At 56.1% G+C, this 22940-nt stretch overlaps 1 protein-coding gene across 3 annotated transcripts in view; it reads right to left on the bottom strand.

Annotated features, from left to right (window-relative positions):
* Positions 1–22205, bottom strand: part of NRBP2 (nuclear receptor binding protein 2) — a 30051-nt gene extending 7846 nt beyond the window's left edge. Inside the window, exons 1-14 of one of the 3 annotated variants that reach the window (XM_076363645.1) lie at positions 22022–22205; positions 7310–7432; positions 6867–6968; positions 6506–6595; positions 5537–5577; positions 5350–5444; positions 5065–5088; positions 4639–4722; positions 3884–3939; positions 3226–3321; positions 1363–1495; positions 1080–1182; positions 873–923; positions 85–220 (exon numbers count right to left, since the gene is read on the bottom strand). In XM_076363645.1, coding sequence (XP_076219760.1) covers positions 85–220; positions 873–923; positions 1080–1182; positions 1363–1495; positions 3226–3321; positions 3884–3939; positions 4639–4722; positions 5065–5088; positions 5350–5444; positions 5537–5577; positions 6506–6595; positions 6867–6968; positions 7310–7417 — 1119 coding nt within the window. In that variant the 5' untranslated portion in view covers positions 7418–7432; positions 22022–22205. Of the gene's footprint in view, positions 1–84; positions 221–872; positions 924–1079; positions 1183–1362; positions 1496–3225; positions 3322–3883; positions 3940–4638; positions 4723–5064; positions 5089–5349; positions 5445–5536; positions 5578–6505; positions 6596–6866; positions 6969–7309; positions 7433–8986; positions 9587–21352; positions 21483–22021 lie in introns of those variants that run through there. The other 2 variants (XM_076363643.1, XM_076363646.1) reach the window with 2 other exon arrangements.
* Positions 22206–22940: the final 735 nt, after the last annotated feature.

The following is a 22940-nucleotide window of genomic DNA, read 5'->3' as shown; positions in this document are numbered from 1 at the left end:
GCGTTCCTGCAGTAAGGTGTCAGGAATGGAGACCATGCACCTACTCCCAATGGAGAATCTGTCCCTACCTGGATCTGACCTTACCTTCCTGGTCTCCACATCAAAGGGCTCTGGGGTGGGAGTCTTGGCTTTCTGAGGGTCCTCTTGGGGCTGGGAGAGTGCACGTGGGAGGGCGTGGGGTCTGGAAACAGCGAAGTTCATCAGGGGATAAATCCCATTCCTGGTACAGACACAGAGGGAGGACAAACAGCTGAGCCCTGTCCTCTTACACCCCTGGCAAAGGTCAGCTATGGAGGGCCATGGCCCAGAACAGGAATCTGCACCCATGGAGGGGCAGTGCTGGCAGGCAGGCAGCACAGTGAGGAGGTGGCAGGCCACAGAGCTCCCCTTGCCCTGGCACTGCAGCCCAGGTCTGCTCTCCCCGGGGGGGAGGACTGAGAGGGGATCACACACGACTGAGTACTGCTGTACAAATGGGATGCCCTACGTGTGCTGCAGCACAGTCCCCTGACCCTGGCTCCAGGGAGCTGAGGGCAGTGCGATGCTGGGGACCAGAGCTGGGTGGACACATTACAGGTCAGCCAGCACCACCTTCATGTATGCCGTCAGGGCTATTTCTCTTCCTGGAGCTGAAGCAGTGCCAGGAGTGCTGCAACTGAATTGTCTGTGCTTTCAAAGGCTTAGTGTGGTCCCTGGCATGGCTGGCTCAGATCAGCTGCCACCCTTCCAAACAGCACCCAGGAGTTAGTAGGGGGCAGGGAATAGGCAATTCAGATGTAGGTGCTGTTCTGGAGAGGTGAACTTCTCAGCAGGAGCACAAGCCCAAAGAATGAGGTGAGTGAAGGGATCCTGGGGACATGCCCACAACCCACCTGACGTCTTCTAAGAATTTGTCAAGTTCAAGGAAGGAGACCTCTGAGTACCTGGGAGAGAAACAGGACAGGAAGATTACTGGAGGAGACAGGAGAGAAGAGCGGTGTGAAGGACTGCTATGGCATGACACCAGGATCACCGGGCTGGATACAAGTCCTGGGCTTTTTGGCTATGGCTGCTCTGAAATCTCCCCCACTAATCCTCACCTCCACTGTACTCCAGGCTGACCCTCTCTCCGGATCTCTGCCATCACCATGTTCAGGTCCAGTTCCTTTATCTTCTCCTCCACCACATTCTCAGGCATCAGATCTAAGGCAAAGGCAGAAAGGGGCTGTCAGCTGGGAGGTCCTGTAATGTGGATTCTGCAGCACAGACCCCAGGGAAGGTCTATGAGTCACTGCCTTTCTCCCCAGGCTCTTCCACATTCCCAGCTCTGCTGGGGCAGCAATACAAGCTCAAATGGGGCAGGGTGGTCTCATGGTTACTCACACTGGTTGTTGATGAAGCAGTGTGCTGCCAGCAGCTTAAGGGAATGGACCTCAAAGAGCACCCGGTGGAAGAGCAGGTTATTAGCTGTTGGTCGCTTGTCTGGGTTGAGGGTCAAGCACGACAGAATGAACTCCTGAGGGTCAAAGAAAAGGCATAAACTGGAGGCAAAGCAGGACATTCCCCTGCTTCATCCCCACCGCTGCCAGCCCTGGATCCCTCTCGCACTTGCACTTCCAGGGAAGCAGATTTGAATGGCTGTTTCCGCCAGCGGGCAGCCCCAGGGCAGGGCAGGCAGTATACAGAGCACCCAAGCTGAGGGAGGCAGCAGTGCTCTGGGCGGGCAGCATGCTGCTCGGTACCCACCAAGAGCCTGGCCACAGGAGCTCTGCTCCCTGCTTGCTCTCATCCAGGGAGGAGGCTGCAATGCAAACCCAGCAAAAGGCTGTAAGAACAGGCAGGGGTGTATCCCGGCAGCCAGCCAGGGTGAGCTCTGAGAGCAGCAACCCACCAGGATAGATGGTGGTAGGACTGGAGAAAGGGCAGACTGAGCCAGCGGAAGGGATTCCTGACAGCAGCAGGATGGGAGGGACGCATCTGCCTGTTTCTGCTCATTGATGGCAGAAAAGCAAGATCCTCTGCCTCTTCTGCATGCTGCAGTCTGGGGCCTGTCCTCTTTAACTGCTCTGTGCAGTTTCTGTACAGGTCTCTGGCTAGGGCTATTCAGAATAGATGCAAAGACCAAAAAATTATCAGAAGGAAGATGACAGGGTGGGCACCCACACAACCTAACCCCTTCAAATCAGCTGCCCCAAAGACCATCAGAGGTGAACAGTGACACCGTTTGCCCTGGGTACTAAAAGCTCAACCGAAGAAACACTCTCTGGGACGCCATGCAGACAAGGGGACTATTGCATCAAAGGGGGTAGGATTTACTATGGGATGCCTGGGGGAAATTCTGAGATCAAACAAGAGAATTTGGGGAGTGTACGAACTTATTATGGGATGTTTTGGAGATAGGCCAAAGGAAGAGCAAGGGACGGGTTGAGGCGGGTCAGGGAGGAAAAGGGAGGGGGATAAAAGGTGCCAGCTGCCTGTAAGCACACTGCTGATCAGTACACTTATCTGGCTGAGCCCTGCATCTGATCACCTCAGTCTATCCCATCTTCTTATTAAACTCTATTCCTAAGTATTTACAGTGTAAGTTTGCTCTTAGAGCACGTGTGGTCCTCTAGCAAATGTCAAGCTGGACTAGCTGGTAAGTGAGATGAAAGCTTGGGGAGGGGGTGTAGATACCAGACAGACCATGGGTCTGATCGATAACAGGGAGGCCCGTGGGACAGGGCCAGATGCCACAGTGACCTGTCAAAGGGATTGCCCTGAGCATCAATACTTAGAAGCAGGATCCGACTGTTCATGCTGTCTGTGCCCATGAACATGGCACTCCCCTGTCTGCGCTGAACTGTTTGCGGTTGGCCATGTCTATACAGAGCATGTGCACATGCGTGCGCACATGCACCTATTGGGAATCCGCACTCAGCCTTACTACTGGTAGGACTGGCAAACAGGGGTGAGGACCAGCCTCTCATCTTGACCAGCCCAGGACGGGGGGAATCCCCATGTCCTTCAGCCCACCAGATTCGGCTGCCTTTAGGTTTGCAGTAGGTTGTTGTCTGTTCCCCTTTCCCAGCACTGGTGTAACCTGGAGCATGCAGGAATGCCAGGCTGGCTCTGACGTTCCAGATACCAGCCAAGGGGAAGGATGCTTATGGGGAGATTTACACCCCAGGAGGGATGCCTGACCCATCTGTGGGGCAGGCTACAGCCCAGTGGCTCTGTCCCCGAGGCTCGGCTAGCTGCACTCACCCGCATGTTGGGATCGTCCAGAGAATGTCGTGCCCGCACTATTGCCTCCTCTGAGACCCTCGTGTCCCCGTTAGTCTGGATCTCCAGCACTGCCATCTGGGGAAGAAGGAGTGCAGCCATGTCTGCATGTGGCCAAGCCTTGGGTCAGTCCTTGAGGGCTTCCCGCAGGGCAGACACAGGAGGCTGCTCCCTGAGCACCGTGCAGACTGGGAGACAATGCAGACAGCACCAACAGCCCCACAGTCTGCCCGGGCAAGCTGTGCTTGGCAGTGCACATCCTCTTGGAGCAGCACAGTCTGTCCTTGCCCTCTGTGCCCTTCCTTCCCAGGGCTGTCACAGCCCGAGGAGGAAGAGGAGGCATCGGCAGAGACAGCCGAGAGGCACCAGCCGAGCATAGAAGAGGTGAGCTAAGCCTGTTGCTGCACCCAGGGCAGGGTGGGCCATGGCAGCAGAAAATGTTCTGCTGAACCCAGCAGAGATGTCTCCATCACTGCAAGGGATCCCCACAGCTCACAGTGAGGTCTGGAAAAGGGCAAGGAGACTCCTTGGGAAGCTCTCCAGGTCACTGCAATCCCCAGCAGGCTCAGCAAGAACAATCCTGCCCTGTAGCCAGGGGTCACTGCAGGTTCCCAGGTGCTGCAGCCGTCCTGCTCCATACCTCCAGCGCACACATCCCGAAGGAGAAGATGTCCACAGCAGTCCCATCAGCCTTTTCTGCAAAACCAAGCCAGAACGATATCAGGCCAGAGGCACAGGCCACCACCCGCTCACTCTGGGAACAGTCCCCTGCACCCTGCCTCATCCCTACAGATGCCTCTGCCCCCACACACCCTGCCCTCACCCCTGCCCATGCCTGACCTCCCTCTGCCCATGCCTCTGCTCATGCCTGCTTCCTCCACCCTGGCACACATTTTCTCACAGTTCCCTGCATTTCCCCTTTATTCCCCTCAAATTTGTGCCAAAATATTCAAAATGGGGATCACATAATGAGTTTTCACATGGCGCAAAGATTCTTTACTCCTTTTTTCCTAATCGTCATAACATTTTACATGCTTTTGAGTGTTCCTGAGCCATAAGCTGACCTTTTCAGAGCTATCCATGGTCATGCTGAGATCTTGTTCCTAACCAGTAACTGCTAATGCACAGTCCATTCCCATGTAGGCACAGCTGTTTTTCCCACGTGCATAGCTCTGCACTAATCAACACTAAATTTTAGCTACAATGTTATCACACAGTCATTCATTATCACAAGATCTTCTGTGACTCATGGCCAACAGCTTTAGTTATGAATGCACTGAATAATTCTGTATTGCCGCAAACACACTGTGCCCACGCCTCGCACAGGAACCCCCGCCACATCCCTCTGGGCACCCATGCTGCCTGCACCCCCTGGCAGACAGACCCTGCACTCACGGCCATACTCCGGGGGAAAGAAATGCAAGTTGCGTAGCTCTTCCCTCTCAATCCTGATGGGGCTTCGCAGGTCGTCTGGGAGGGCTGCGTCAGGGAACGAGAAATGTTCTGCATCACAGCTCTTCTAAGCTGTTTCCCCAGGGCTGTGAGCACAGATGGGTGCTCCGAGGTAGCAGGGATTTCTGTGTGCGCTCCTGCCCATGCAGACCACCCGTGGGGCACTCGCTCCCCCGGGAGACACCTCTGCTCCCACGACAGGAGCAGCAATTCCCTGAGGGACAAAGGTCCGCCCTGCCTGCAGAGCCCAGGACTGCTCCTCCATGCTGCAGTGCCTCACTGGTGAGAGGCGCCCAGGGCCCACAGGGGAAGAAGGTCGACCCAGGGACAGGACTGATGTGCTGGGAGAGGTGGCAGAAGGACACTCACCATTTGCAAACACCCTGTGCCAGACTGCCAGTCAGCGCCAATCCGGAAGCAGATGAGTAAGAAGGCATGGAGCAGAGGACACAAAGAGAAGAGAAGGTAACTCCAAGCCTTGCACAGGTGATCCCCTGAGGGACCCTGCAGCTCTCGCCTCTTCTGCCCAGCCGGAACCCCCTTGGCACACCACCCCGTACAACCCTGCCACGTTCCTCGGCGGGCAGCTTCCTCCTGCTGACTCTTCTCATCAGCACTTGGAGCCACGGGCATGCGAGAGTGGCAGCTTCCTACCTGAACCAATCTTTATGAGCCCGTTGTGCTGGATGAAGATGGTGTCACTGGTGAGGTTGCCGTGGATGATGGGAGGCTCACAGGAGTGCAGGAAGCTGGGGAAGCACAAAGCTGCCCTGAGCACATTACCTGTGCCCAGCCCAGTGAGAAGCAGGACGGCTGACAGTGCAAGCAATGGCAAGCTTACCTGAGAGCAGACAGGATCTGAGTGCACCAGCGCTTCCAGGCCTAGAGCAGAGACCAGAGCTCTCCGTCAGATGAGACATGCATCAGAGCCCAGGAGCTGGATCAGGTCATTCCTACCTATTACCCAGTGACTGGGGAAATCAGCCCTCCACTAGCCCTGCAGAGACTGTTACTCAAGGATGAGCCACATGCTGTCCCAGCCACAACAGTGTCCTTTCCAACCGCTGTTCAAAGAACATCATCAAAGCTGAGAACTCATCCTTACTGGCCGACAGAGCTCTCCTGAGCCCCAAAACCCTGCTGGAAGCATGGAGAGGCACATCACAGAGGGGGCCAAAGCTAGCTATGGTTGTGGGGTCCATGCATATGGTTTTCTCTGTACACACCAACAGTGAGTCTCAATTCTAGGAGTGCCTAAATGCACTGGTGTGATACTGAACTCAAACTTCATGGGAGGGCTTGCAAGGTTAAGCACAGGGCCCCCAGAACGGTCACCCAGCTCCTTAGTCACAGACAGCTGAGACCTGCCTGAAAAACCATTAGTCAGATCCATACTGAGTGGGTTTGCAGGTGAAACTGGTGCCTTCAACCCAAGTAGTAACCTAGTCACAAGCCCACCATCCCTCGTTGAGGGTGGTGGAGACGCAGGCCTCCCAAAGCATGATGCAGATGAGAGCAGTCAGCATCATGCAGCTGAACCTCACTGCAGCAGCTTCCAGCAGGTTCCCCACCCTCGGGGTCAGATCCTGACAGCAGGATCCATTTCTGGGCCATCCTGGGGAAGTTCTGCTCTTGCTCCGGCCCTCACCAAGATGCCATCTCCCTACAGCGGAGAGTCCCTAGGTAACTCAAGGAGCAACCGTACATACTTGCTGTGCCTTATAAGAGACCAGAGACCCCCCCCTGTGTCAGCAGGCACAGAGCTACCCACTTCATCTGGGATACCCTGTGCTGCTCCTAGGGAACCTACCCTGGCATTCATGGCCTTGTGGTTTTTCTTGGTTTTCTTCAGGAACTGTTTCAGGCTCCCTGAGGACACATATTCTGTGATGAAGATGACCTGGGAGAGAAGAAAGGTGTCAGCATCCCAGCCTCCCTGCCCAGCCAGCACCGTGCACAGCCTGTGAGCTGCACCAGCCAGCAGCACGCAGCCAGTGCCAGTCCCACACATGGCTGAGAGCGGGCTGCTGGCAGCAGTGTCCTGGGGAAGGAAAGGGAGTCCCAGGGAAAGGAGTGAGGAGCAGAGCTGGGATCCCCACCTGGCTCCCACTGGCATCCCTCCCCCAGCCTGGGGACCCCCCAGACACTTTGTGTCTCTGAGTCCTCCCTACCCGCGCCTTCGAGTCTTTCACATCCAGCCAGTATTTGTGAAGCTTTACGATGTTGGGGTGATCCACAAGCACCAGCTGCTCAAACATGGTCTTGATCTTCTCCTGCGGGCAGAGAGAGGACAGGTGAGGTGGCATGTCCTGGGATGTGGCAGGACACCTCTGAGAGCAAGGGAGCCTGGGGCTGGGGAGCAGGCTGTGCCCCCGGTTACAGGAAAAGCTGTTTTCAGGGTACAGAGGACACATGGAGCTATCTTTGAGAGAGAAGCCAAGGGAAAGCACAATGCCACACAGACAGGAGCACAGCACGACAGGCTGTGATTAGCACTGCTGACCAAGGTGTGCTGCTACCCACAAACAGCAGGGACCGGCGCTGCTGGCCAGGAAGGTGCAGTGAGCAGTCTCAGGGGAGGTGGGCACGGTCCTGCCAGGGAGGGATGGCTCACCTCGTGTGCTTTAAAGGCCTTCTTGTCAGTGAAGAGCAGCTCATTCCACACCACCTCCACGCCCTCCTCTGTGTCCATGGCAAGGAAGGTGCTCTGGATGCCCGGCATATTCCCCTGATTCACCTGCGAGGCACAGGAAGGTGTGAAACAGCCCGGCTGCAGCCCTGCCCATGGCTCCCAGCCCCACTGGCAGCCCACGCGGACAAACATGCTGCGTGGACAGTCTCTGCTACTGCTCCTGCGGAGGACTCCAGCCCGCAGGAGTCTCTGGCCAGGACACAGTGAGTAGAGCAAACCCCCAGCCCGCTGCCTGTTCTGCCCTGCCCTCAGGACCTGCCTGCTTGGGAGCTCAGGCATTGCAGCAGCCGGCACCGTTTCTCTAGAACGCGAGGGCACAGGAGAGAGCCAGCGATTTGGAGCAGTTCCCATGCCAGCCCCTCTCGACTCTTCTAGCCCAGTGAGAAGCTGGCAGTCACCTGCTGGCCCCACTCCTGCACAGGGACGGGGACCCCCACGTGGACCCCACTTCCCAGCAGCCGTGGGGGAGCAACCCACACCCATGGCTGATGGTCATACTCATGTTGGGCAGGGCAAATTAGAAGGTCCAGACAAACCAAAGCCATAACATCACCTCTTTTAACATCCCGAGGAGACTGGGGGCAATCTCCCATGCCCCGAGGTCTGTCTGATGAGTTCCCAGCCCCAGAGGTCACAGAGCTGCTTTCCAGGACCCCACGGAGAGCAGCTCTGCAGACATCACCTCTGCAGGCCACGTCCAGCATGGACCCAGCCGTGGCAGCCCTGTCCCTGTGCTGGGTCTCTGCCGATCCTGCCTTGAGGGCAGCACCAGATCGCCGGTCCCCAGGCCAGCCAGGACCACCAGGTCCCAGCTCCAGCCCAGGCAAAACCTGCTCAAAAGGCACCTGGTTCTGACAGGGGCTCAACAGCACAGAGACACCCCTGCCCCAGGACCAGGGGGTCCTGCCTCCCAGGAGCGGCGCCTGCTTGCATTCCGAACCGCCGTCTGCACTGGACTCTGTGCAGTCGCTGCCCTTGCTCTCCCCTTGCAAAAGCATCACTGCATAGGAGCAGGCCTGCAGCCCCCAACCTGCCCCTTCCCTCCTCCAGAGGGCCTGGGGGCAGCCCAGGGCTGGGGCCGGGGCCAGGGCCATCCCCCGCTTCAGCCCCAGCAGCTTGAGCAGAGGCAGTGCTGCCCGCTCCTGTCTGCCATGCAGCAGGGGCAGCGCGGAGCTGCTGGCAGCCAGATGAAAAGGGGGATTGTTCTGCTGCTTCCAGGGGCCGGTACGCAGCGTCCCACCACCGGGGCTTGGCCTGCCATGGCACGGGGCAGCTGTGGGCGCAGGCGCGGGCACGCAGCACCCCCAGCTCATTAGCAGGGGACAGACAGGCAGCTCATGGCCCAGTTCCTGCTGCGGCCACACAAAGCACCTCTGTTACTTGTTCTCTCTGCTCACAGGCTTCACGTGCTTTGCACAAAGCCCAGCACGGACAGCCAGCGATGCGGCCAGCTGGCCTCACTGACCACAGCCTTCCCAGCAAGTCCCAGCAGCCTGCTGGGGCTCCCAGTGCAAACACAGCCAGCACAGGTGCGCCCAGCAAGGGCATTGCTGGGGGAGCCACTGCCAGGGGGAAGTGGGGAGATGGCTCAGCCCTCACCCGGATGCCCCCACAGCGGGGCCGTCACACCAGCTGCTGTGAACCCCGAGCCGTGGTCCTTCTGGAGAGGCTGATGCTGCTGGTGGAAAGCAAGGGTGGGCTGCGACAGGAGGGACTGCCTGGCCAAGGGGGATCAAACAGCCTCTGCAGGAGCTCTCGGCAGCCAGTGCCAGGCTGAGGCAGGTCTCAGTGGAGGCTGTGCCTGGAGGGAGGGCAGCTGGGGGCAACTGCCCATGCACCATGAGGGTCCGCTGGTCACAGAGCACTCCGTGAAGCTGCTCTTCCGCCTCTCCCCAAAAATGCCACTGGAAAATCAGCTCACGGTCTTGAGAAAAATCCTGTCCTGAAACCAGTAAGTGGCCACAAGGCCAGGAACAAGGAGTCAGATGCAGAGCACAGACCCAAACAGTCTTTCGGTTGCCACAAGGACACACGGGAGCAACAGAGGTCTGCACAGAGGTTGCTGATGCCCGTCTCAAAGGCACAGCCGGGTCTGAAAACCTCAGGTGCCTCCTCCTCATCTGCCTCGTCGCAGGGCCACAATGTTCCTGTGTGCAGATACCGAGCCTACAGTGGGACCCAACCTGCAGGGCCACAGCACCCCATGCCTCCTGTCCCCACACCTGGATGAACCAGGTGCCTGCCAGCCCCCTCCCATCCCTGGGCAGGCAATGCTGCCTCCTGCTTGCTCTGAGCTTGACGTAAGAACAGCTGGGCTGAATCAGACTGGCCGCCTGTCTGAGAGTGACCCACAGTAGAAGTCCGGGGTCGTCCCTCCACCGCAGCCTCCCAGCTTTGAACAATCTGCTCTCTGAGCCTGAAGTGGTATCCTGGTGCTTAAGGCTCCAGACAGTAGATCTGTTGGTATCTGGGAGGCTCTGGTACACGGTGAGCAGCATCAGACAGGCCTACAGGGGAGGAAATGTTCCCTGTTCCGTGCAGACGCAAATGTGCTCAGTCTTGTGCTGAATAACAATAAAACTGATACTGAACAGCTGTCTTGCGCACCGAGCTCCAAGATTGCATAAATAAATAAATGCTGCATTATAATCACAGAGGTGACTGGGAACAAAAGGAAGCAGCCACAGGTCACCTTGATTATCTCACACCATGCCTTTCAGGGGTTCCTGGCAGCTCCGTGTGCTGCTAATGGTGGACACCACGTGGAACAGGCAAAACTCCAGAGCTGGACTGGGCAAACTCCCTGCTCAGGCTGCTTCCAGAAAGCCCTGGGCAGGAGCTGAGGCCAGCCTGGAGAGATCACTGGGGACAAGTAAGCGAAGGTTTACAAAAGATCAGATTGCATCTTACAATAAATCACTCCCTTTTGAGCTTTTCACGTCAGCAAGGACTGAAACAGTCCACAGAAAAAGGCTTAGTGATACAGTTCTGGGGCCTTGGGAGAGCAGCTGTTAAACAAGGAAGGCATGGGGCTGGAGAGCAATGGACAGGCATTTCTGCTGCCACTGGCATTTAGACCCGATTTGGAGAAGAAAATAAGGACAAGGTCAGTTGTTACCTTTCTTGGGTCGCTCTGGGGAGCGACTGGGGAAAAGGCATGGCCATGGCGCCTGGAGGAGAGGGCACTCTGCCGGTCCTCTGCTTCTCCCCAGACACCCGCACTTGCGTCCTCAGGACAAGCACGTGCTGGCCCCATCTCTTAGCAGGGACATCCCACTGCCCTCCTGTGCCCCCCAGAGCATGCCTCCATGCCATCTGGACCAGCACACCCCAGCCACCCGTGGGACACTGAAGACAGAGCAGTCCCAGAGGCCTCCTCTGCTGGTGGCCCTGCTCCCAGGACCTCAGCACAGGAGCAGGACCAGGGCAGACAGCTTCTGGGCACAGGAAGCGGTCAAGCCCCCAGCACAGCCGTGGGGACTGACCACTGGACCCGGGCACTATCCTGTGCCCAAGCAGCCATCTCGCATCCTCAGCCCCTAGCACAGATGTGTTTCTCCCACACCCAATCTCCCCTCTGCCCTCCTGCCTGTCAGAGGCAGGAGAAGCACCCAGCGCAGCTTCAACCCAACAGGCAGCCCCTCTGCGAGGCAGGCCAGTTCCTGTCTGCAGGTACTTTACCCAAATAATTTCCAAAGTTTTGCATAAGTTTACTGCTCTGTCTCCAAGGCAGTCGAGCAGGCAAAGCCTCAGCCCTCAGCCCCGATTAAAGCTGAGCAGCGGCAGGGTCACGTTACCAGCCCTGGCTCCCCGGGACCATTAGCGCCACTGAAGAGCACACAGCAGACCCTACATGGAAACCTGGGTTTGGATTGGGTGCCTTACTGTGCAGAGGAAGGATAATCTGAAGGTTGCTCAGAAATGAAGCAAAGGCACTGAAAAAGCTCCCTCTCCCTGGCTTGGAAGGGGCTGCTGGGGAAACATAAGTGCAGGCTGTGCCATCGGCCAGAGTGAACACCGTGAGGGAGGGCAGCTGCCTGAGGCACTGCAGGAAGGGCCAGAGCAAAGGTGCAGGCAGGGCAGGCAGGCTGGGAAGGGTGTGCCAGGCAGGAGGTTGCTGGGGTGAGCGGTAGGACAGTGACCCTTACCCCCCATTCCTGCAGAGTCCCTTTGCACCCACAGTGCTGTCGGTGCCAGGGCGGACGGTGAGATGCAAAGCAGCAGTGAGGAAGGGGAGGGAAACAGCATGTTTCCTTCTCACACCCGGAGCCCAGGCATCGCCATCGCATAACCATCCTGAAAAAAACTGTACCAACAGAAACACAGAGTGGCCATTAAAGAGGCCACCAGGAGACACCCGACCAGGCTGGAAGATACACCAGGAGTCTGACCCACAGCCTCCGTGCATCCTGAGGCTGGAAGGAAGAGGACCAAACCTCTTCAGGGATTTTCTGGACTGGTGCTGAGCCAGACACCAAGGGAAAGATGAAGTGTTGGGAATCAAAGGCCCATGAATGGGCACGAGAGCAAGGCAGCTGCCAGCATTCTGTACACTTGCCCTGTCCATACCGGAGCCGAGATGAGTTTGCTTCCTGAGCTGCTGCCCAGGTCCCGCCTGCCTGCGGCACAGAAGGGCATGCAGCCCATGCGGGATGGAGCCCTTCCCCATCCTCTGCAGGCTGGCAGCAGCCCTGCAAGCACCTATGGCCCCACCACCTGCCTGTCAGCTGTGGAGTTGTCCCTGGTGCAGCAGCCACCACTCTGGGTGCTGCAGATGGCCCTGGGGACAGAAGGCCAGGACGTAAGAAACGGCACCGTCTGGAGGACACAGGGCAAAGCCAAAGAGACACCCAAAGGGAGAGCCAAGCAAGAAGGAGGAGTAGTTACCCAGATTACAGGGCCCCAGGCTCTCCAGGCTCACTGAGATCAGCAGTGCCATGCTGGCAAGAGCACCAGGACCCACCTGGTCATACGGTGACAGCAGACATGTGTTGATGCTACAGGTCACAACCCCCGTGCGCCTCTGTCAGGGGAACAGTGCCAGCACTGATCTGCCACAGAGCAGAAACCCCTGGTTGCTGGTAACAAGAGGAGGGCTAGCAGGACATGACGATGGTGATGCTCACTGCATGCACAGTTTACCTGACTCCTCGTGACACCGCAACATTACCCCTTTTGGCGCTGGGAACTGGCAGGATTCACTGGGGCCACAAGGCTGAGCAGGAAACACAATGTGCCTGGGAGAGCACTTTTGCGGAGTAAATCCCAGCCTGGCACTCCGCTCCAGTATCACATAAGCCTGGGCGACAGTAAAGGCTGTGTCTGGGCTTCTCAAGGGACTTCTGTTCGGGTTACAGTTAGCAAGGAGGTGCTGCTAAGGCATGGGGATACACCTTAGGCAGCAGAGACCATCCTCTCAGGGCAATGTGTGCAAGCAGCAGAGACAGAGGACTGTGTCTCTGCAGGGACTCCCTTTCCAGCCCACTGCCTGAAGCTGGCCTCCCCCTGCCTTCTCCAAACCACGTGTTCCCTGACCCAGACAGAGGCTGCACTCCTCTCTCTACCACCCCATGCTATGCAACATGCAGGGCAGGGGTGACTGTTGCAACATGGAAATAATTTTTTAAAACATGTAAAAGGAAAAAAAATTAGCTAAGAGGGCTGAGGCCCCACTCTGACACCTGTGCTGCTTCCTTCAACTTACCAAGGGACAGGGACAACAAACAGCAGTGGCAGGCAGAGCCTGCCTGATCACCGCTGTGCTGAGGAGCAGAAGCTGGAGCAGGTCCCGCAGGAGCAGCAGTGTGCGGGCAGTGGGCACCCAGGGGGCGAGGGGGGCTTATCCATGGTCCCGCTGTGCACGTGTGATTCTCTGGGTGAAGAGCCGATACATCCCACTCTCCTGAGCTGGGAGCACTCTGCCCAGGGTCTGAGACTCAGCGGCATGGCTCCGAGGTCTCTGCTTCCAGGGCCCCATTTCAAACACCAGACCTGCCACTAACAGCCCCTTTGTCCCCAGGGAGGAGGCTGGGACCAGCAACAGCCCCAAGCAATTACGGAGCAATCTGCTTCTGAGCCTGGCTGGGCTGCTGGCTAGATTTCACCTTGTGGCAGGTATGTCAAAGGCTGTGACAGAAGAGCTAGCTGGGTGACATCCACCCATACTGCTATCTGCAGTCCACAGCAAAACAACAGATCAAGCCTACAATGTCCTGTGACTCTGCAGGAGCAGGATGAGAGATCTGTGGTGCCAGATAAACCTGTTCTCTCTGTGTGATCGTGTTACACAATTAGTAGGTGAAGGGAACACATGAGACGGAAAATATTTTGATTCCAGTGAAGCATTTGATCCTACCTCTCACAAAAACATAGTCTCAGCACTAATTCAGACCAGCGTGGATACAGGGCTAATACACTACCAACTGCAGAGACCTAGCTGAACAGAGATGGTGGCATGCTGCTTACAGAGCTGGGAGGCAGCGGCATGGGTCAGGGCGAGCTCTGCTGCGGTTTAACATCAGTGCAATCGGACAGAAGTGAGGGAGGTACAGGTGAACGGCACTTGTCCTGGACAACGCTGGAGGAGCGGTGAACCTCAGAGAGAAGGAGCAGCACTATGGGCAGAAAGCAGAAGTGGCATTCAGCCAATCAACCAGGAAAAATAACCAGGTGCCCAGCTGCAGGCAGGGGAGACCGAGGGAGGGAAACAGATTCGCGGCCAACACAGCAGGATGTGTAGTGGCAGAGCTCTCCCATCCCAGGGCATGAGGGGCACCCACTTCATCCAGCCCTTTTCCATTAACTCTCCCTATCCATCCCCAGGAGATCCCCTGACTGTCAGCAACAGCAGGGAGGTCGTTGTTTAATACCTGTAGACAGGGAGAGGAAGCCCCTCCCAGCAGGATCTGGAGCAGGCCTCCTCAGAAACGCAGCCACCTGCCAGCCTGTCCCCTCTGCCTGTAGGAGGGAGGGCTAGAAGTCTTTCCTTTCTCTCCATACCCATGGTTGCCCTTCCCTCTTGCCCAGCAGCTGCCGGAGCAAACACTGTGATCCCTGTTCCCCTTCCACTGCTGAGAAAAAGGGGCAGAAGAGTATTTTTCCACTGCCCAGATAAAAGCCGGGAGAGATCCTGCACTCTGAAGGGAATACAAGTGGTGTTATTTCCTGGGCAGAAGACGTACCATTGCACACACACCTGGCCTGCAGATGGGGGCTGCTCAGGAAATGGCCTGGCAGGAAGCCAGACCCCAGGGAGCTGTTTGCTTTACCCCCAGGGCACTGCACACCCCTGGGAAGGAGACGCAAGCCTGTGGTCAGCAGAAGCTGAGCACTGCCCAGCCCAGGCAGCTTTGCTCCCTGGCTAAACTGCATCTCGGAAATTCACTGGCAGTGTTGCTGAAACCCAGGACATATGGCCAGCAGCCTAGGAGGTTTGCAGCGGGCGTTAGAGAAGGCTCTGCAGAATACAGTAGGAAAGGGAAAGGATCCCCACCACCAGCCTGCACCTGGGCACCAGGCAGGCAAGCAGAGCCTGGACGGGTTGGGGTGGGAGGTGGGAGCAGGAGGTGCCCAAGGACAGGCTGGGCGTGCAGTACCCCATCCCGCTGCTGCAGGTCCCCAGTGCCCGCCAGTCTGAACTGGGGACAAACTCCCAGGGATGGGCTTTGCAGTGCTTGTCCAGAAAGCAATGGACTGTGTTGGCTGGTCATCCAAGCCCAATTGGAAAACAACAAACAGCAACCCTTTATGAGTCAGGCAGGAGACCAGTGACCAGTATGAATTAGCCCAGTTAACAGGAATTTGGTGTGATTTATCCCGTTGACTGCACCGGGAGGGGGATTTGCCCTCCTGCTGCGTTGGCACAGAGCAAACCCAAGCTGAACAGCTAAGCTGTCAGCAGTGCAGTTTCAATGAAAGCTAACAAAAACACCTTGTTGACCAGTATCTGATTGCTACGGGGAAATGCTAAAACACTGCCTTTCGTGTGTTTACTGTCAAATGCTAACTTGGAAGAGCCAACCAATAAGCATTTGATCATCTTTTAATCCATTTTGTAACATGACCATGGGACACCTCCCTTGTCCCAGAAGTAAAATATAAAAGCCTCTGGGACTGTGTGTGTTCTCTGGTTACATCAGAGAAAAAGGAGAAAGAAGACAAGGGACACAAAAGGTGTACAAGCCTGCAAGACTCATATACAATGTCTGGCCACTGTAAACAAAAATACCTGCATGGGAAAACCAATGAAAGGGCAAAAAAAGCTTGGTTAAAAACAGGAAAGGGAACAAAACATAGAGAACGCTGGTAATTGTAATACTTCTCTTTCGTGTCTAGTTTGGAGGGAGCACAGAAGGAGCAGCCTGGGAACTGCTGAGCTGCGTGCATTCGGGACATGGTGGAGAAGCTAGAGCAGACAGGTAGTGCCTTAGGAGCACACCAAGTAGCTCAGGAGCAACAAGCTACAAACAGAAAGGCATTCTTGGGGAGAATATGAATGGGAATAAAAGAGCATGTTATTGCATGAAAAAGGACAAGTTTCTGCACTAACCTTTACCACTCGGCTAACGTCACCTCCCTCCCCAGCAGTGAGAACAAGGCAGAGGATTGTTATGACTGGGTAAGATCATAAAGGATTAAAGGATCCTTGAAATGGAGAAAGCAGCACAGGGAAAGCAGACCTGAAGCAAAAGGCAAAACAGTTCCCGCACATCACCCACACAAACTAGAAGGGTAATGAGAAGGACACTAAATCTAGCATGCAAAGTCTTGTTTGTTGCCAGACCCACAGAATACATGCTGAGAAGAGGACTTCACTATCTGCTTCCAGCAAAGTTTATCTATCAGTGAGTTATGCCACCTTAGTTCAAACAATTGCATCTTGCTTTCACAAATATCCTCAATTAAAACCATCTGGGGTGCCCCACCTCCTATTTGGAGCACAGAGCAAAGCCTTCCGATATTAACCTGTCTGATCAGCTGAGACCAGCAGGTTCACAAGTAAACTCATCCTGGAAAGTTAAACAACAGCAAACAAAAGCCGTAAAACCAGTAAGGGGTAGAAAAAAATAGATGGCATGAAAAGAAAGAGCTAAGTCCTTCAGCTGATCCCCTCTGCTCTGGAAAAGCACTTCACAAGAACACACTTCAAGTCCTAGTCTCCTGGGAGGGCTGGCAACAAAGCAGCTTTTAAAAATAACTCTGGTGGCAAATATTAAATAGTTGGATGCTTTCCAAATAATCTATCACAGAACTGGTTATCCTCACTGCAAACTGCAAACATAATTAATACCTAAAAAAAGGCAACCCCCTTGCACCTCAGTATTCAAATGCTTAGATTATTTTTCCATATTTTGTTTTCATTTTCTGATCTGTGGGAACCTATAGCAACACTTCAAAATCTCCCCCTCTTGCAGATTTTTTAAAACCACTTTATTTTCTTTAAACTCTGCTTCAGCATTTTTTCTCTTTCTTTCTATTATTGTTTCCCTTTTTCCTTTCTTTCATCCTGCTGGTTTTAGAAGTTAAAGGTCATAGTTCAAGGGCTTTGTATCACTATACTTTCAGTCATTAACCCTTTTACTAAACAAGGTGACCAAAAGGGGAGGGAGCAATGGACTATTTCAAGCGAAAATGCGACCAGCCCTGTTTTAGCCATCAGCAGCTGTGCCGGAGCTGCCAGCACCGTGAAGCAGAACGCCGTGTCAGAAGCAATGGCAGAGTTACAAGCAGAGAAGCAACTCTAAGATTCGGTCCCGTGAACCACAGCTGAGCTTTGCCACAGCAAGCACATGCTCTCATCCAAAGGGGAAGGGCCCTGAGGAATACCAAAGGCAACCCAGAGCATGCTCAGTCCAGGACATTCCTGCAGGGAGCACAACGGGCAGAACTGACAGGCGGGGACACCCAGAGACGGATGGGAATGATGCTGGAGAGGTTGTTTAAATAATAGCCTGAACCTGGTCTATGTTACAGATTAATGCAGTGGTACCAGTGCTCGTGAACAGCAGAGTCAACAAATATCTACTGGTTGTAATAGTCCCTTTTCCAAATGGATAAAGGTTTTGCAAGAGCAAAGCAGCATGGATAAAACCAGTTTGTTCTTAGTAACAAGGTGCTAGGGCTCATTCAGGAAACTATTCAGACAAGGAAAGTTGCAAAACGTTTAACGTAAGCAGTAAACCAAGTTTCTTCTTCCTTGCTACTCTTACTCCACAGGGTGGATGGAAAAAGTAAATGAAGTCATCAAACCAACGCTGAAAAGAACATATCTTCCTAAATGGAAAAGTCTACAACAGCAGCATTCCTTTGCTGCACTTTCACACTAATAGCAGGGAGAGAAATGAAAGAGGCAGAACACGGGTTGTGCTGACACTGAACATGAAGTCACCGAAGGATTCACATGACTGTTTCTCCACTTAAGTTGCAGAGATACTGTAAGTGCTTTTATTTCCTGAACTGCTCATGGAAATCTGTGACTTCACATCCATCATGAATATATGCATCATAAATAGGCAAGGGAAGCTGTGAAGAGAAATGTTTTCTTCTTTGGTGGGTCTGGCCAGACACAGCACAGCAATAAGATCTGGCACCGGGGCCACGACACATTTTAGCTGTTGCGTCTGTACCTGAAATGTGGTGTAATGATGCACAGTAGGGTTGTGAGCTGCTGCTCTGCATTCTCCCAGTGGAGTACGGCTACAATGGCCATGCGTAAAACCAAAGGTGTAGTCCTTGTGTACCTGTAATTAATACATACACACTAGCAATTTATCATAAGCTGCTTCTCAGCCCATACTACTGAGCATCACGGTTAAAGCATTAAAATACTGTATGGGGTGCTTGCCTCTGCTCACTTCAACTCTCCAGGCTCCAGACACTGCTCCAAGCCACGTGCCCGGGCTCTCTCTGCCTGCTGCAGAGACGGGAGGTCACAGGCAGCTCTCCCACCTCTCTGGACCCATTCTCGAAACAGCAAGACCTTAGATCAAGCACAGCACTGTGGATTCCACAAAGGACTCGACTGTTCTGGTAAAAGCAAATTAAGGAGAATAAATAATTATAATGAAACATCAGGATAGTGAGGGAAAATCCCTAGTGGTAAAAATACTTGAAGTGCTTATGGCAATCAGAACGTATGTTAAAGAGAATGGCTGTTCATCGATGTTAGAAGATACCATATCGACAGCTTACAGACAGCCAACGATGTTTTTTTCTTCCTGGTACGTAACTAAGCATCTATGGATTTGCAACAAACTAGTCTCTTACACAAAACTTCCTTCACTTACATTTGCAATTTAGGCAGTGCTACCACTTCCCCATTCAAGTTCATGTGCGTTTTGTCACGGCAGCTTTCCAGATCCCAGACCCTGAAACATCCACTTGCTAAACAGGCCGCTCTCCTTTGGGTCCGTCACCTGAACGCTTGCTTCCCCAAGGGCACGCAACCCTGCCACGGCACAGCAACATGGACCTGGTGAGCAGCCAGCAGGCCTCTTGTGTTGCCACAGAAGTGATTGTAGCACTGCAACTCATCACTGTGATGTGTGACCGTATCACAAACCACCGAGACTCACAAGCCTTCCTGCCACTGTCTGCTGTCCTGCAACACCCAGGAAAGGCCAATCCACCCGTCCCACCTCTCCAGCAAGAAAAAAACCCTGCAGATGGATAGCACGGCACAATGACCAATTACCAAAACATCTGTGTGGAAATGTCACTGATGGGATTGCGCTTCAGATTTGATTCCACTTCTCCCACGCGCTGCACAACCCCCCAGGGGCCAGTTCCAGCCACTGCAACACCACTCCAGAAAGCTCCCTTGTCAAAATTAAGTGTTAAAATACATATCATTAAGTGTCACCAATAGGTCAAAATAGATGGAGATTGTTCAAATGAGAAATGACCTCCAAGTCATTTCTTCATGAAGGACAACTAGGGGTTTCAGGCTGTTTTGGTGGGTCACAGATTAACACACGTCATTCAAGAACTGTGTGAAAAAACATAATGCAACTACAGGTTAGATGTGATTAAATTACAGGACCTTATCCAGTACCTACACCAAATGTTTCCACCCTAATGCTTGTTTCCAACATACAGTGGAGGTCATTTTAAGTCTGTAGATCTAATTACAGGAGCATCAGGGTAAAAAACTAGTTTCTGCACAGCTTTCCTCACCTCTTCAGCTGTCCCGCAGAGCCATCCTGGCAGAAATACCACAGGAGAGGCAGGGGTCTTTCTGTCAGCTGTGCCTGTACCATTACCCCACACCTCATCTGTGGCACGGAGGGCACACTGCAACGCCTGCACCAGCAGTTGAAGCTCATTCAGATGCAGGGCACGGATAGAGGGACGGCTGATGATGGGCGCCAGCAAAGCCCGTCCCAAAAAAGATAAATGAAACAACACAAGACAAAGATGGTTCCGACACCTCAGATGTGCCACATGGGTGCGTTCTGATACTCCGGGAGCACCAAGGACAAGCAGGGGGAGGAGCCATGGGATTTTGAATGTGGTGTCAGGTCCTGGCACTCACCACGTGGCATGCAAACTGTGGGACAAGGCTCAGGCACCAGCCCTGATGCAAGGCCCTGATGTAGAGGAGATGTGGGCAGAGGTGGTAAGGTAGTAGGAACAGATGGAAGGGTGACGTGTGGGTGTAGAAGCACCTGAAAGCACAGAGGGACACGAGAAGGGCAGGTGCTGATGGCATCGACATTAGCAGGTTATCAAGACCTCAGCAAAGCCCAGACTGGGAAAACAGCCTAAAACACGGGCAGCCTGCATCCAGACTAGAGCACTATGGACTACTGACAGGTCGTTAACAGGTGATGGTGGGAAGATAAAGAACAGGATTGGTCTTGGATGGGCCCTTTTGCCTTTCAGAAGCTGACAGTGCCTGTGATGTCTGCCTCTCAGTGCTGTCCCACCCCTGCCTGGGGTCAGGATTCGCCCACTGACTTTGGTCCCTGTTCCTGGGTGCCCTGACGGAGGCAGGGAGGCTCAGGCTCCACTTTCAGGGGAGATGATCATTACACATCTGGAAAAGAGAGGGCAGGGGGTGATGATGGGAGCACTGCAAAACCCTGGTGGACACGCTGCAGGATGGCTGTGCTGAGCCCCTGGGCCGGGAAGATAAGCTGAAATGGTCCAAATCCCTCATCTGGAGAGGAGGAACTGTGTTCTCCAGCCCTGGAGGCAGTGGTGCAGGGGCCAGCACCCGTCACCGCCATGCCCCATGATTGGGGGCACGATTGTCCACGAATGAGGACATGCAAGTCCTCATTCCCGCAGGAGCTGCCCGGCCAGCGACCCGTGGTTACCGACCTGCCACCCGCACCGCTGCCACCAGGCACACCTCAAAGACCGAGCCCAACCTCCAGGACCGGGCTCAGCGCTGGCTCCCACAGCGCTCGGTCTCCTTCCGACAGGGCCCACGAGCTGGCTGTGAGCGGGCGGCCCAGCACGGCACCGGTGTCCTCCGCTGCGGGCTGCACACCCGGGACTGCCCTGCTCCCTCGGGGCACGGCCCGGCTCCCCGCACCGGGACACCCCGCACCGGGGCACAATGAGCCCGGCTCCCCGCACCGAGACACACCGCACCGGAACACGGCGAGCCCGGCTCTCCGCACCGGGGCACGATGAGCCCAGCTCCTCGCACCGGGACACCCCGCGCCTCCGGGACAGCTCTCCGCATCGGCCTCCGGCCGCGGCCATCACCCTTGCCCTGGGCACCTGCGGGAGCCGACCGGGTCTCGGCAGGGTTGCCCGTGTCCGGGTGATGCGGCCGCCACGGTCCCGGCCCCGGCCGGCGGGACACGGTCTGGAGGCGCCGTCTGCCCCCGAGCGGGCGCCCGCGGGGCGGCCGCGGGCGAGGGGCAGCGCTCGGTGCCCCGCACAGCCCGGGGCCCCGCAGGGCCCGGCCGCGGCGGTGGCGGCAGCATCCGTCCCGCAGCGCCCTGCGCCCACCTGCTCGCGGCGCTTCTGCCAGCGCCCGCAGGGGCTCTCCTCCAGGATCTCGCTCTCCTCCTCGCTCTCCTCCTCCTTCTCCTGCGCCAGCCGCGCGTCCGGCTCCGGCACCGCCATCCCCGCGCCGAGCCGAGCCGCGCCGAGCCGAGCCGCGCCGACCTGAGCCGCGCCGCGCCGAGCCGCGCCGAGCCGAGCCGAGCCGCGCCGCGCCGAGCCGCGCCGAGCCGAGCCGCGCCGAGCCGAGCCGAGCCGCGCCGCGCCGAGCCGCGCCGAGCCGAGCCGAGCCGAGCCGAGCCGAGCCGAGCCGCGCCGCGCCGCGCCGAGCCGAGCCGAGCCGCGGGCTGACAGCGCCGCGCGGGGCCGCCCCGGGCTCAGCCCGCCCCGCTCCGGACGTGCGGCCGCGCACGGCCCGCCCCGCCGGGAGGGGCCCCGCGCAACCCCGGCCCGGGGATGCGCCGCCGGGACACCGCGCCCCGCCCCGCGGCCGCCCCGCTGCTCCCGGCCGTCCCGCACCGCCGTCGGGGCCGGCCGGCGCCCTCGCAGCCCCGCTTCCCGCAGGACCCGGCGCCGCCACCCCGCACCCGCCAGCTGCTCCCCGCAGGTACCCCTGCCCGGGGAGGCCCCGGGGCTTGTCCCACCCGCCTCAGAGCCCCGGTTCCCAGGCCTGACCCATCCGTCTCAGTGCCTGGCCTATGCCGGCCACCCGCCGGCTGGCCGTCTCCTCGTCCCGGCCTCCGTCCAGGCATCTGCCACCCTTCCAGTCCTCTCTCGGTGGGGCCTCCGTGTTCCCGTGTTCCTCGCAGCAGCCCTTCCCTTTCTTCCCGTAGTGCCTGAACACTGCCACCTCGCCATCTTCCCTGAACAGCCGCTGCTCCGTGCTGGATGCTGGGGGCTGCACCCCAGGCGGGAGCAGCTGGCTGGGCTCCCGTGCCCGCCCAGGCACTGTGCACCCAGAAACCACTTCACCAGCTCCCAGCAAGAAGTCTTACAGATGTTTTCATTCCTCTGGAAAGTTTCTGGCTCGTTGATGTTTTTCTTCTCTTTGTGGCCATCTCTGGTTTCTTTTAGCATGTTCATTATTTGTTCCACCCTGCTTCTGTATAAGCACGGGTGCCTGCTTGCTGTTTTGGGAGACATTCTCTTCCTCCAGACCGTTACTCCTTTTATCCAGTGTGGTTAACCAAAAGGGACGAACGACAGCGAGGGCAGCTATTGGACAAGAAGGCACTGATGGTGCACACCAGGTATCGTGCACAAAATCCCGTTCCCTGAACCACCGTATAAACGAACAGGAGGCGTTGCCTTGTGTGGGCCACCACCAGGTCCTGCTCTGACAGTTACCAGTTACCCTGATGCCACCAGCTACAGCCCTGTGGCACTGCCGTGGACACTCTGACAGGGCCTGAGCTGCTGCTGCCAGCTCCCTGTGGCATACCCTTGTCTGAGCCCACCTGGGTAAATCCCTGCTGGAAGGCTGTTGGTTGTCAGTGTGAGCCCTGTGCTGACCCTGGCAGACCCTGTCACCACCTCCTGGACTGCGAAAGCATGTCCCGGGCCACCTCCAGGCACACACACCTGTTACACCACC

This window comes from Aptenodytes patagonicus, unplaced genomic scaffold (genome assembly GCF_965638725.1).
Source record: "Aptenodytes patagonicus unplaced genomic scaffold, bAptPat1.pri.cur scaffold_77, whole genome shotgun sequence".
In the NCBI taxonomy this organism is placed as follows: domain Eukaryota; kingdom Metazoa; phylum Chordata; class Aves; order Sphenisciformes; family Spheniscidae; genus Aptenodytes; species Aptenodytes patagonicus.
This window is presented reverse-complemented; position numbering and strand designations above follow the sequence as displayed.